This window comes from Zingiber officinale, chromosome 1A (assembly GCF_018446385.1).
Source record: "Zingiber officinale cultivar Zhangliang chromosome 1A, Zo_v1.1, whole genome shotgun sequence".
Classification (NCBI taxonomy): Eukaryota; Viridiplantae; Streptophyta; class Magnoliopsida; order Zingiberales; family Zingiberaceae; genus Zingiber; species Zingiber officinale.
In genome coordinates, this window is record NC_055987.1 from 32,577,528 (window position 1) to 32,592,168 (window position 14,641).

Genomic DNA, 14,641 nt, shown 5'->3' on the forward strand with positions numbered 1-14,641 from the left:
TCCCCATCCAGGCTTCAAATGGGGTACGGTCTCCTAGCGCCTTAGTTGGGAGACGATTTAGCAGATAGACAGCATGCCTAACTGCCTCTCCCCAGAACCTTGCCGGCATATGTGTACCCTTGAGGAGAGATCTTGTCATGGCCATCACAGTGCGATTACGGCGCTCTACAATGCCATTCTGTTGGGGTGTGTAGGGAGCCGTAAGGTGCCGCTCGATCCCTTCATTTTCACAAAACCGAGTGAACTCTGTGGATAGAAACTCACCGCCACGGTCTGTCTGAAGTGTTTTGATCTTGTACTCAGTCGTGTTCTCCGTCACGGACTTGAATTTCTTGAATGCTTGAAATACATCTTTCTTTGCTGCCAATACAAATACCCACATCCATCTTGTACAATCATCAACAATCAAAAAGAAATATTTGTTACCAGCCAGTGTACTTGGTGAAATTGGCCCACAAATATCAGCATGGAGAAGTTCCAACGGCTTTGTCGCTCTAAAGTTTGCTTGGTGCGGGAATGGTGACCTTGCATGTTTAGCGACCACACATACCTCGCAAAGCTTGTTCGGCTGGGGCAATGGAGGCACATCAACTGTCAATTTCTTTTCCCCTAACAGCTTCAAATCGTGAAAATTGACATGTCCGAGCCTTGTGTGTCATAACCAAGTTGGGTCTTCTAGGCTTGCTAGGAGACAGACTTGCTTGCATGTCTTCAAGATTATCTTGTACAAGCGATTTTGTGTTCGCTTTACCCGCATCAAGAGCTTCCCGCTCCTATCAATCACCTTCATGATATCTTTCTCCATGTGCACTTCATTCCCAGTTTCTGTCAATTGACCGAGACTTATGATATTACTACAAAGTTTCGGAATGTAGTATACCTCGTGGAGAGCCTTCCGATCGCCATTCTTGCATTCGAACACAACCGCCCCCTTGCCCATGATCTCAATGGTTGATCCATCGCCAAATCTCACCCTCCCGGTGATGGTTTCATCTAGTTCTTAAAACTTCTCGCGATGGCCAGTCATGTGGTTGCTGGCACCGTTGTCAAGGTACCAGACGTCTTTATCTTCTTTCTTAACGCCGCGGTACATCTCCGGTAGCAACCTATCTTCACTGAGCAGAATGGTATCCTGCCGCTCATGCCTAGTGTCAGGCTCCTCGTGGGACACGGTCATCATCAGTGCCGGCTCTTCATCGGTGGCACAAGTGAGGTGAGCCTCATCATCACGCCGCTTGTTGTAGCATTCGGACGTATAATGCCCCATTTTCTCGCAATTGAAACATTTTATATGTCTCTTGTCTCGAGTGCCACTGTTGTTGCCGCTAGTCCCTCCTGCACTGTCATGGCGTTGCGTACCAAGACCACGACCGCGCCCTCGCACACGTCCACGCCATTTGCCACGACTAGAGCTGCTGGACCCACGCCCCTTTCCTCCTGACGAAGTGTCCACGTTGCTCCCCTTCTGTCGCATTTGCCATTCGGCATGGGTTAATAGGAGCTCACCTTCAGTGCCGTTGGTGTTGCTGCGTAGTCGTAGCATTCGTTCTTCGTACGCCTTGAGTCGCCCTATAGCCTCCTCAAATGGTATAGACTCAAGGTCGTAGAATTGCTCAATACCAGCAACAATAGGAAAGAATTTATCAGGAACAGAATCGAGCAATTTTTTTACCAACGAGGAATCTTCAAGCGTGGCACCAAGGGTAGAGAACTTGCTGCTTAGGGCGCTGAGTTTGCCAGCAAACTCATCAATCGTTTCGGTCTCTTTCATCCGGAGAGCGTCGAACTCGCTCTTCAATGTTTGTACACGTGCCTTCTTCACCCGATCACTACCAAGGTACCTCGTCTTGAGGCTGTCCCAGACTTCCTTCGCCGTCTTCTTTGTTGCGATCTGGAGAAGGATGTCTTCGGGGACACACTGGAGGATGTATGCACGTGCCTTTTTGTCCTTCTTTGCATCCACCTGGGCTCCTTCCGCTGGCTCCACCGCCTCCCAGACTCCCTGGGCATCAAGGATCGCCTCTGTCTTTATTGCCCACACAGTATAATTGTGAGGACTTAGCATCGGATAGGGAAATGGCACTCCGCCGTTCTCCTTTACTGGGATGCTCGACATTTTATGGAATTGTAGATTCTTGGATGTCTTATACTACCAATGCTCTGATACCAGATGTTGGCCTAGAATCGAATAGGACAGCACACTCAAAGCACACAGCACACAAGAAGAAACAAGAAGAATAGGACAAATAGGAACTTCACTTATGAAAAGAAACCTTACAATGAGATGCCTTCTACATGCCTCTATGACTCTTTATATAGCATCACAAATGATAAGAGCACGAACACAAGATCCATAAAAATAGGATCTAGATGAGATCCATAAAAATAGGATCTAGACCAAGTAATAACTAATTATCAAGATAATAAAACATAAAAAAAATGACGTGGAGAGGATTATTTCTCACATCATCGGTGAACTCACACTCTTTCCCTTCCCCGCTAGTGATCTGGCTCTTAAAGGACGCTCATCTCATTCCTTGTAAGTAATTTCCTTCTCTTCCTCTCTCTTCCTCAATAAGAATGGGAAGTAGAGGTTCCTCATATATTCAATGAAAAACAACGCTCATCTTCTTCCTCAATAGGAATAGGAAGCAAGCGTTCCTCATCTATTTGCAAAGCAGCCTCTTCTTCTTCCATAAGAAACCTTAGCTGATGTGGCAAATATAAGAGCCTACACATGGCAAGGTTATGTCAGGAGTTAAGCCACTAGGTCAAAAATCAAGCCAAGGTGTAAATCGAAAAGATTGGTTTAGGTTATGACATAGAGAACCTGGTGGCACCCAACTCCCTCAATTCCGTTACTCGACTCTCACAGCTAGCTAAGTCATGGCCAACTTCCTCGGTCCGGTACACCTGACTCCCCTAGCATGGTCATATGACTCCTCCTATTTGGCCAACAAACCTCTTCGACTCGGTCACTAGACTCTTTCAACTCAGTCATCTGACTCCTACTCGATCAATAGACCTCTTCAACTTGGTTTACCAAACTCCTTCAGCTCGATCATCCTCGGTTGAGATTTACATCCTATGTGGCTTGTTGTACCATTTTTATCGGATAACATGAATAATATAGCCGTTTCTCCCAGAAGATGTGGGCAAACATGTGGATAATGGAAAGGTATGACTACAACCCTATATAAACTCGTCCGCTCTTGCGAGTGCAAGTACCGACATACAATCATCTAGACTCTTAATTACTCCACAACTTTTACCTTTTCCTATCCCCTTTGCTAAGTTGAAGGTCGGAGTGGGTCACACCAAGTCCCATCTTAGTGACCATTCTAACATATGTTGAGTGTTGTAGATATCCCAAATATTTTTTCATTAATGAAGCATCCAAGATCGCCCCCTCAGCAATTGCCTCCCGTTAACTCGCCATATCGTGATCTCAGACATGAATAAATTGGCATCCTTTATGAGAACGCTTGAACTGAGACATTGAGATGGTGGAACTCGGTAGAACTGTCAAAGGTCCTAGCCACATAGGAGACATAGTTCGTGGTGAGCCTTGCATCATGGCTAGGGAAGAGTTCCAAGTATTTGTTGATCAGGCGATGCAACAGGTTCTTCAAAGACTCCCGCCTACGAATCCGACTCTTGATGAAGTACTGACTGCCTCGACTAAGGTGTCTCTCATTCCTCGTCGAGTACCACAAGGCCCGGCGGGTCCTCCCCCTTTTGTTGTTACTAATTAACGTAACAAGACTATGATTCTACCCGAAGAACATTCACACGAATTGGCGATGGGCGAAACACCTCCTGGAAATTGGAAAAAAAAAGAGCCCTTGCATGATGAGGAAAAGAGTTCCCAAGGCACGCCTTTCGCAAGCCATGTCCTGAAAGATGAAGTACGTACCACATAATTTCGCCTATGTTGACGCCTAGGCACTAGGCGGCAGGCAACCACCTACCGCCTAGCTTCTTTTTTAACATTGGATACATAGCATGAGCTTTATTATTTTTTCCTTTGTTATTTTCTTCTTTCTTAATAAACTACAAATGGTATTTTGTTGCTAGGATACCCAAAGCTAGATGTAGTTGGTGAACAAATTTCTTAAGAGATATACTCATCTAAGATAATTTTGGTATCTCCAATCTCCTGCTGCTGACCTCAGAGGGTTTATATGGTTTCTGAAGATGAAGTGACTGGGGTTATGTTGCACTACCTTCTTGGTCAAACGAATTAGAGAGTTGTTGAATGGATGAATACGAAAATTTTGGAAAACAATTACATTACATCAAGCATTTGGTTTCATAATTCTCTTTTGATTTATTGAATTCTCTAAGAGGCATAATGTAGTTCTGTAAAAAATAGTTATTAGCTTCCCTCAGTTTGATAGATGCTATGTAAGAATCCCACAAATCAATAGTATCTATTCATGTTTGTGATTTCACTGCTGTGGATTCCATCTTGTTTTATGAAAAATCAATAGTATCTATGCATGTTTGTGATGTCATTGTTGTGGATTCCATCTTTTTTTATTTAACTAAGTAGTCGCTTTCTATTTTGCTTTTAAATGATGTCAAATGTGATTGTGTGTTAGATTTTTCAGAATATGCTCTTGTTTTAAAATTATTTATTGAACACTTGATTAGTTTTATGGGTTATATGGCACTCGTTGCGGGTAGGGATCCTCTGGTCCTGGAACAGCCCTGGACTTGTCTTGGACCTCCGCCCATTCATTGGTGGAGTGGACTATGTCTCACCTGTTAAACAAGTGGTGTCTAGCTCACCCCACCAATGAATTTGTAGGGCCTCCCTTGGTCGAGCAGATCTTGGACGAGAGGATCTAGCCTTCACTGGTTGCTGATGTTTAGAAACCCTTTTTTTACAATTATTTTATTATTTAGCATGTTTTCCTTTTGCTAATTACAAATCAATGAATGTATTTTTTTCTCAAATCTCAAATTAGTTATTAACCATTGCATTATGTTGGTAAATGTCTAATCAAATACTATTTCTGAGTTTTCAGTACATGTCTCATTTGAACTGCCCCATGCGTTTAAAAATTAGGTATAATTTCCAAATCGAGTGGTCTTTCTCTTCTTATATCTCTTGTTTTATTTTATTGTTTCCTCAAATTGACCCTGTTCTATAACAGATCATTATTTAGGCCAAATATAAGCTTCCTAATTCTCGCCACAATTTGTATTCACCTGCGTCCATTACTGCAGGCTTTGTGATGTAGCACCGAACTCAACTCAGTGGGTGTAAAATTATTATTAACTGAAAGGTGATTTGATACAAAGGATCCTAACCACTTTTATAAAAGTGATAAAAGAAAATTATCAGAATTGATCGGATCAAATCATCAAATTAAATCAAATTAGTTTTAGAATTATTCTAATAATTCTGTTATAATTATTAGAATAATTCTCAGAATAATTTTTAGAATTATTCTGTTATTTATTAATTGATTAATTGACCGAGTACTTGTTTAAACCCTATATATTGTATTGTCTTGAGGGCAAGTATCAACAAAAACAATAAGATTAATTATTACTCTCCTATTTTATCTTCTTTATATTCTTCTTTTAACATGGTATCAGAGCCATGCATGATCCTTCGTTCCTTCTCGTTCTCTTAATTCTCCCTCACAAATCCTCTTCCCTTCCTTTTTTTGTCGCCGCCCAAGACAAAAGAGGAGTTTCTTTTTGAAACCACAAAACAAGACGACAAAAGGGCTTATCCTTTTGTGCTACCGCCGTTGTCCACCGAACGCCGACCAAACCTCGACGTTGACAACAAGTGGTTGCTTCAGCCAAGGCTTCTATTTCCTCCAAGGGGAGTTTCTCCAGGCGAAAGACCCCCTTTCCGGCGATCCAGTCTCTCTATAAGATAAGTTATTTTACTTTAGATGTCAAATACTCAACACTATCAAGGAGGCAAAAAATAAAATTCAGTCCGATGTCAAATTTGTCGCATCATTGGCCATACTGGAAATCTATGTCCTAAAAGATTTGATTACTTTCGGGTAAAATGTCAAATTTGTCACATCATTGGTCATCCTGGAAATCTATGCCCTCAAAGATTTGCCTCAAATTTCATTGGTGGTTCTACAGTCTCAAGACAATCGTTTATTTCACAAGCATATCCTAAAGCTCTCTCATCTGTGCCTACTTACGGTAAAACCCTAGAGTTTTCATCTACTGATTGGTATATTGACACTGGAGCAACTCATCATGTCACATCGGATTATAATATCCTTACAGACATAATGTCATATTATGGCTCAGATACGGTTCAAGTAGGTGATGGCTCAGGTTTGCAAATTGCTAATCTTGGAAACACATATATTCATTTATCTTATCGAACTTTTCACATGCGCAATATCTTTTATGTTCCATCTATCACTAAAAATTTACTTTCTACCTGCCAGTTTTGTCTTGATAACAATGTCATTTTTGAGTTTCATCATAATCATTATCTTATAAAAGATAAAGGAACAAATGCTATTGTGTTTCATGAGAGAATCAAAAATGACCTCTACTATCTTCAAAGTTCTTCAATCAAAGCTTTTGTTGGTGAACGCACAAATAAACCAGCTTGGCATGCTCGACTTGATCATCCTTCTCTTCATATTGTCAAGTCAATCATCAATAGATATGATTTACCTACTTCCATTACCTCCTCTCCATCTCATTCATGTAGGGCCTGCATGGAATCTAAAAGTCATAAGCTACCTTTCTATTCATCCGATTATGTTTCTAATTTCCCATTTGAATTAATTCATTCTGATGTTTGGGGCTCTGCACCTGTTTTATCTGACCAAAGTTTCCAATATTATGTTACTTTTATTGATCATTTTAGTAAATATACTTGGCTCTATCCTATGAAAAGAAAATCTGATTTATTGGGTATATTCTGTAAATTTCAAAATCAAGTTGAACGATATTTTAATCGTAAAATACTTTCTTTTTCATTCTGATTGGGGAGGTGAATATCAAGCTCTCCATCATCATATTGTCTCTTGTGGAATTGTTCATTGAGTCTCTTGTCCTCACACTCCATAACAAAATGGCTCTGTTGAGAGAAAACATAGACACATAGTCGAAACTGCCTTATCTCTTCTTCATCATGCATCAGTTCCATGTAAATTTTGGGATGAAGCTGTTACCACTACTGTATATCTCATAAATCGACTCCCTACTCCATTGCTCAATCATAAATGTCCTTTTGAAACACTTTATAATCAAACTCCTAATTACACTTTCCTTCGAATTTTTGGTTGCGCATGTTATCCATGGTTATGCCCCTACTCTAAACACAAACTTGACTCTCGTTCACTACAATGTGTTTTCCTTGGTTACAGCAATTTGCACCATGGTTATTGTTGCTTACATATACCAATAGGTCGAATTTATATTTCACGACATGTTACTTTTGATGAGACTTTATTCCCTTTTTCAGTATCTTCTTTGATCTCTCCTCCAGATACAGGTGGCACCTTCTTAATACCACCTAATATTGTCAGAAATGATGGCATCCTAGGTCCTGCTCCGCTCTCTAATAACTCCCCTATACCATCAGAATCACCTCAGGATGCTGCTCCAATCTTGGAAGCCTCGCCGGTCGAAGATAATATGCTCTTTAGTTCTGAATCCTCGGATAGTGCAAGTCCGTCATCTACATCACCATGTCAGCCTAATTCCTCATCACCATCAACAAGTAATTCAGATGATAATGCTCCTCGTCGTATGCTTCCCATTAGTGACATTTATGAACGTTGCCCGCCAAATACGACTCGATATCATCTTCCACGGGCTCTAGTGGTTTCTTCGAAATCAATTGTACCTACTTATTTTACGCAAGCAAACAAGGATCCAAATTGGCGTAGTGCAATGGCTACAAAATTTGATGCACTTCTTCGTAATGGAACATGAAGTCTAGTTCCACGCACTTCCTCAATGAATGTTGTGGGCTTTAAATGGGTATTCCGTCTTAAGTATCGAGCTGATGGCTCTCTTGAACGATACAAACCTCGACTTGTAGCCAAAGGTTTTAGTCAGCAACCAGGTATTGACTTCAATGACACTTTTAGTCCAATCATCAAGATTACATCTGTCAGACTATTATTATCAATAACTGTTAGTTCCAATTGGCCTGTACGCCAATTGAACATCTCAAATGCGTTTCTCCATGGTCATCTTGAGGAAATTGTATTTATGGAGCAACCACCTGGGTTCATTCATCCACAATTTCCATCTCATGTTTGCTAACTTAAGAAATCCTTATATGGTCTTCGACAAGCTCCTCGTGCATGGTTTCATCGACTATCCAATTGGTTACAATCTCAAGGATTTTCTGGATCAAAGACTGACTCGTCTCTATTTCACAAATATAATGATAGGTCTATGATATTTTTTCTTATTTATGTGGATGACATCCTGATAATCGGTAATGATTACAAGGGCATCATAACTTTATTAAGTCTTCCCAATCAAGAATTTCCTACCCGAGATTTGGGCATTGCTCGTTTTTTTCTTGGTATTGAGCTTATTCCACATAAGGATGACTATCTTCTCTCTCAGAGCAAATACATTACTGGACTTCTTCAAAGAGCCAAAATGGATAGAGCACGCCCGGTCTCTACACCAATTGCTATAAACAACTCTCCATCTTCATCCTCTCCTGCTCTGTCTGATCCACAGATTTATCGAAGTATTGTTGGAGTCTTACAATATGTCACTATCACACGCCCTGATATTACTTTTGCAGTAAATCGTGCTTGTCAATTCATGCATGCTCCAACTGAACAAAATTGGGATAATGTAAAAAGAATAATTCGCTATCTCAAAGGTACTATTCTACATGGTCTTCTTTTATATTGTCAATCGTCTCGAGATTTACATGCCTATAGTGATGCGGATTGGGCAAGGTCTCCTGAAGATAGACGCTCTACTAGTGGATATGCAATATTTCTTGGACGAAATCTTATCTCATGAAATTCGAAGAAGCAACCTACGGTATCTCGTTCAAGTACTGAGGCAGAATATAAAGTTATAGCAAATACAACGTCTGAAATTATTTGACTTCAATCACTTCTCTCTGAACTTCATCTTGCATCTAATATTGCACCAAAAATTTGGTGTGATAATATTGGAGCAACATATCTCACAGCAAATCCAATCTTTCATGCTCGTACAAAACATGTGGAGATTGATTTTCATTTTGTTAGTGAACGTGTGGCAACTCAACAATTATCCGTCTCTTATATTTCTGCTGAGGATCAAATTGCTGATATCTTTACTAAGCCATTATCCAGACAATGTTTCAACAAGTTAGCAAGCAAACTCAACGTCCAAGATCTCCCGTTAAGTTTGTCGGGGGGTAAAAGAGATAAAAGAGAATTACCAGAATTGACCGGATCAAATCATCAAATCAAATCAAATTAGTTTTAGAATTATTCTAATAATTATGTTATAATTATTAAAATAATTCTCAAAATAATTTTTAGAATTATTCTGTTATTTATTAATTGATTAATTGACCGAGTACTTGTTTAAAAAAAAGGTAGATCCGCTACCTTAGCGGCCCCCCTAGTGCCGGCCCCACGGATATGGAGGGAGGTTCATGCAGGTACACAGGCCATAGGTGCATGGCGGGGTAAACCCCAGGTTGTCAGTTCCTGAGAATAGACCCCTGGCTATTACGCCAGAGATATCATGCGCCCACCGTCTGCGCTACGCCCTGAGGGCCCGAGTACTTGTTTAAACCCTATATATTGTATTATCTTGAGGACAAGTATCAACAAAAATAATAAAATTAATTATTACTCTCCTATTTTATTTTCTTTCTATTCTTCTTTTAACATTTTATACACTGGCCACTTTGATAGACCTGCGATGAGATCGGTTGTACTTAAAAGTTAAAAATACAACTTGTTTGCCTCCAAAAAAAATTCAACAAACTCCCTAAATCAATCTAAATAACTTGGTTGAAATTTTAAAGTAACAGAATTTTCTCAATTAAACCCTGTTTCACCTTGTCACTGGAATACTTAGTTATTTGTTGTTCCACTAATGAATTTGGGAGAAATTACAAATAGGGAATTGTGATCAAGAATTTAATATATCATATGATCCATTGTGATCCAGTGAAATTGAGGGTAAGCTTGTTAGATGTAGTGAATGTAAGGCATTTGAATAGGTGGGAATATCTCTTAGTCTTTGCAGCCTTAAGCTCTTCATAAACTTTTAATCTTTAGCTGATTTGTTTGAGAGCATAATTTTTTGAGTGGTTTTAGGTGTCATTAGGCAATTGGAAATATCAATTACAAGGAAGTTAAATTGATCTGACTGCTGAATAGTTTCTTTCCAGTGGGGTCTTAGATATAAACAAGCTTCTCTGTAGTGAATCATAACTGGTTTTGCATTTATTATTGGCATCGGTAGACCTTCTCCTGAGCTGATCTCATGTTCTTTAATCATCGCAGCTATCAGTTCGTAACTGTTTTATAAGGGGATCAGTGGTACGATATGTCGAACTCCCCCCTGATGGTGTGGACGGCGACATCCTCCATGATGCAACAAGGAGAGAAGCACGTGGAAGCTGATTCTGTAGCTAGGAATTTCAAATAGCACTTTCGTTGCTGGCCTTGGATTTTTTTTTTGTCGACTCTTGCCACTTATGCAAATACAAATTAGTATCTCATGTTTGCACCACATTCTACTGTGAAATAGTCTGAAACTGCTCTCGGTTTCAGGATTCAACGTTTTCATTATTCAGCCAGTTTTTTGTCTACTGGAATAAGACCAGAAGGTGTTGATTTTTCTTGCGATCACTGCAGAATGATTTTGAGGGGTACACAATATTTAGAACATAGAAATTCTGTCTAAATTTTGCCAACCGTTAGGGGACTTGTTGGATGAACAGGCATTTCGCTAAATTAACAAAAGGGGCGATCTCGAAAAAAAAAAAAATATTGTATTATAAAATTATTATACGTAAAATATGATTATAATGAAAATTATTTTATCTAGATTGAAATTATAAAATATGAAATGTTATTATATTAAAATATTCTTTTGATTAAAATTATTTTCAACTCTATTAATATTATAAAAGAAGTATTATTTTATTACATTAAAATTATTTAAATTTAATTAAAATCATTTTAATCAATCAAAATCATTCTAAATTTAAATAATTTAAATTAAATTGTAAAAAATATTTTAATATAATAATGTTATATATATATATTTGTTTTATTAAAATATTATTGTAACAAAAGTGACACTCATATTTGAAATTCTTTCTTTTATTTTTTTATAAAAGAAACACTTTATTTTTAGTAAATTAATCATATTTTATTCTTTTCAAAATTATTTAATCTTGGTAAATTAGTCCCAAAATCAAAGTTTTCAATTTAAAGAGCTGGAAAATGAATTATTTGATTTTCTCAGTCGAGATAAACTCATAAACCCGCGAACTGGCCTATAAAATAACAAACAAACAAACAAAAATCGCTAATTAAACAAACAACCGACGAAGGAAGAAACGATCGAGCGCGCGATGGCGGCGGCGAACATGAAGATGAAGATGCAGCTGAGGAAAGGGAGCGAGGTTGAGGTCCAGCGGTGGGACGGCGACTCCTACTCCTGGCTCTCCGCCGACGTCGTCTCCGGCAACGGCCGCACCTACCTCGTCCGCATCCACGGGGCAACTACGTCCCAGGCCGCGGTACTCGAGCGAGTCGCCCGAAAGTTTATTAGGCCGACGCCGGTCCCGGTTGGCCTCCGCGCCCTCTACTCCTGGAGCACCGGCGACGAGGTGGAGGCGTTCGTGGACCACGCCTGGTGCCCGGCGGTGGTTACCGCCGTCGGCTACGGGAAGGTCGTTGTCTACCTTCACGGGAAGATGAAGAAAATCAGAGTCCGCACGTGCGAGCTTCGGCTGAGGAGGCAGTGGGACGGCAATCAGTGGACGCTTCTCGATAAGGTAAATCAATCACATATAGATTCTCAATCAATTAACGCTCTGTTTTTTTTTTCTGTGATCATTATTAATGATCCTGTCCGAACCAGAAGTCAACAGACGCTGGGCACGTGGCGCTCCAAGGCTCGCTGATGTAGATCTCCAACTAGTGTCGAGATGCTCCGGCTATCCTGCACAGAAGTCGAGCCGGGAAGGGGATTCCCAGCGACGACCCTCCGACGCTCAAGTCAGGTAAATCACTCCCAAAGTCTCAGAGTACGTACCAGAATCCCCTGTCGATGAAACCTGAAGTTCTTTATATAGAGCTGTGAAAGGTTTGGGCACGCGTACCAAGGTGCATAAGTGTCCTCTGTCCTATCCTAGGTATGCGGCTGTCAGAAAGCTTACCTGTCCTTTCCTAGGTACGCGGCTGTCAGAAAGTTTACCTGACCCATATCGCTACAGTCAAAGCATGCCCTCGATGGGACAGCAGAATCCCCTGTCACAAGATTTGGAGCATGGCACACACGTGAAACCTACAGGTTGTCAAAGAAAGAAATCCTCTGGCCTTTTCCTTTGCTCCAACTTGTAGTCCGAGCGGACAGATACCTAAACATCCGACCGGACATCCGCAGTGGTTTACTTGTGCTTTGTGGAGACTAACAGGGGTGCTTTATGACTGCGGTCGGTCAAAAGGTCAGCTCGGTCCATGACCTTTTTAACTGAGCGTCGGAACCCCGATTTGACAGGGTGCCTCCCAACTACAAGTGCGAGCCGGCCGGGCCCTCCGGGTACTCGATTCCATCGGCCGGCCGGCAGTCCAATCGGACCGGCCGTCTACGGCCGTCCGTCCGATCGGACCACACTCTCCTCTGGGTGGGCGGCTGTTTCGGTGACTTCCACTTGGCGTTGACTTTGCAAGAAAAGGGGGGGGCCCACTCTTACTACCGGATCACTTGCCTTCCCTTCAAGTCTAGTCGAAGGAGGAGCATAGTCCGACTGACTGGACTGTGAGTCTAGCCGAACGGCTCTTCCATGCTAATCTTCTCCGCCCGGTCAGCGGCAGAGATATCCTTGAATGAATCAATGATGGCTTTCGCCGGATCTCCTTGCGTTCTGCGCCAATCTTCGACATCAATGTCGATCATACCTTCATTAAATGCTCCGAATGATTGACTGCCACGTGGAGCAATGCCATCAGAGTACGGAGGCGGTTGCATGATATTTTGATGTGACCGAAGCAATTCGAAATAAACGGCTAGATGTATGCATTGATTCCCGTGACCTGGATCCGACGGTGGAGGCCGCCCGGCCCTCACCCTATAAATTCTTCATTTCCTCCTCACCTTCACCCGCCTCCGTCACATCTCGCTTCTGCCCTTTGACGCTATCCGGCGCCTTTCTTCGATCCCTCTTCCCCCAGTAAGGTTTTAGATCTCTCCTTTTTCCTTTCCGATATCTAATTCGCACTTCTGCTCTAGTTTTTGAAACTCCATTTCCTCGTCTTTGAAACTTCCTTTTTGATTTCTTCTGTCCCGATCATGGCCAGTTCTTCTCATCCCGAAGAACAATCTTTAGGCCCATGGTATACTACCATGCGATCTCGTTTCGAACAACGGGATTTTGATATTTTGGCTGACAATTTCGAAATCCCCGAGGATATCGAAGTTCGCCTAGCTGGTCCTGCCGCTCGGCCTCACAGACCACCGCGCGGCGGTTTCTGTGTCTTTCGCGACCAATTCATCGCCGGTCTGCGGTTCCCCGTACATCCTTTTATAGTAGACGTCTGTAACTATTTTAGCGTGCCGCTCGGCAGTTTAGTACCAAATACCTTTCGTCTGCTCTGCGGCGTTGTCGTTTTGTTTAAGATTCACAACATCCCCCTCCGACCGGAGGTCTTCTTTTATTTCTATTATCCTAAGCAAGCCGAGCCGGGCACCTTTATGTTCCAAGCTCGGCCCGGTCTGGTCTTCTTCAATAAACTACCCACTTCCAATAAACATTGGAAGGACTATTATTTCTACCTCCGCATGCCCAGTCAGCCAAACTTTCCGACCCAGTGGCAAGTCAGTCTACCTCCCCCTCCCGAACTGAAGAAATTCAAGACCCGACCGGACTATCTTCACGCCGCAAATGTACTAGCCGGTCTACGGCTTGACATCAACAAGCTTCTTCACGAGGGAGTGATGTACATTTTTGGGCTGAGTCCTATACGGACCCCACTTCCGACCGGCTTCGGTAAGAACTTTGCTTTGGCACTTGCTTTAATTGCTAACTGATTTCTTTTTCTCTTCCTGCAGCTGACATCGTCATGGACTCGGTGATGGCCGGCGTTCTAAAGAGAAAGGCAGCGGCGCTAAAGAAACGCTGGGTATTCAGCCGGTCGGTTCTCACGAAGGAGAAAGCGGCACCCAGGCTGAGTCGGCCGCTCAGGCCTCTCAACAGCAGGTGGACAGCGGAGCTACCCCCTCCAGGGAACCAACGGCCCCCGAGGAAGGGTCCGTTCGGGAGGAGGATCAGCCACTGCAAAAGAGACGCCGAGTGGAGACCCCGCTACGCTCGGCTACCTCCGCGGTCCAACCCTCTGACCGGGCCGCCTCGACTGCGAAAGGGAAGGCGCCTGTGCCCGAGACCATTTCGTCCGACCGGACGCCTTCTGACTGG

The 14,641-nt window shown here is 42.1% G+C and overlaps 1 protein-coding gene across 1 annotated transcript; it reads right to left on the reverse strand.

The window, feature by feature from the left end:
• Positions 1-1,000: 1,000 nt before the first annotated feature.
• LOC121997371 lies at positions 1,001-2,116 on the reverse strand. Its single transcript, XM_042551750.1, has one exon. The coding sequence runs from the start codon at positions 2,114-2,116 to the stop codon at positions 1,001-1,003; it is 1,116 nt and encodes a 371-aa protein (XP_042407684.1).
• Positions 2,117-14,641: the final 12,525 nt, after the last annotated feature.

Coding starts and splice junctions, on each gene's coding strand:
- LOC121997371 (XM_042551750.1), bottom strand. CDS start 2,116: ATGTCGAGCATCCCAGTAAAGGAGAACGGCGGAGTGCCATTTCCCTAT.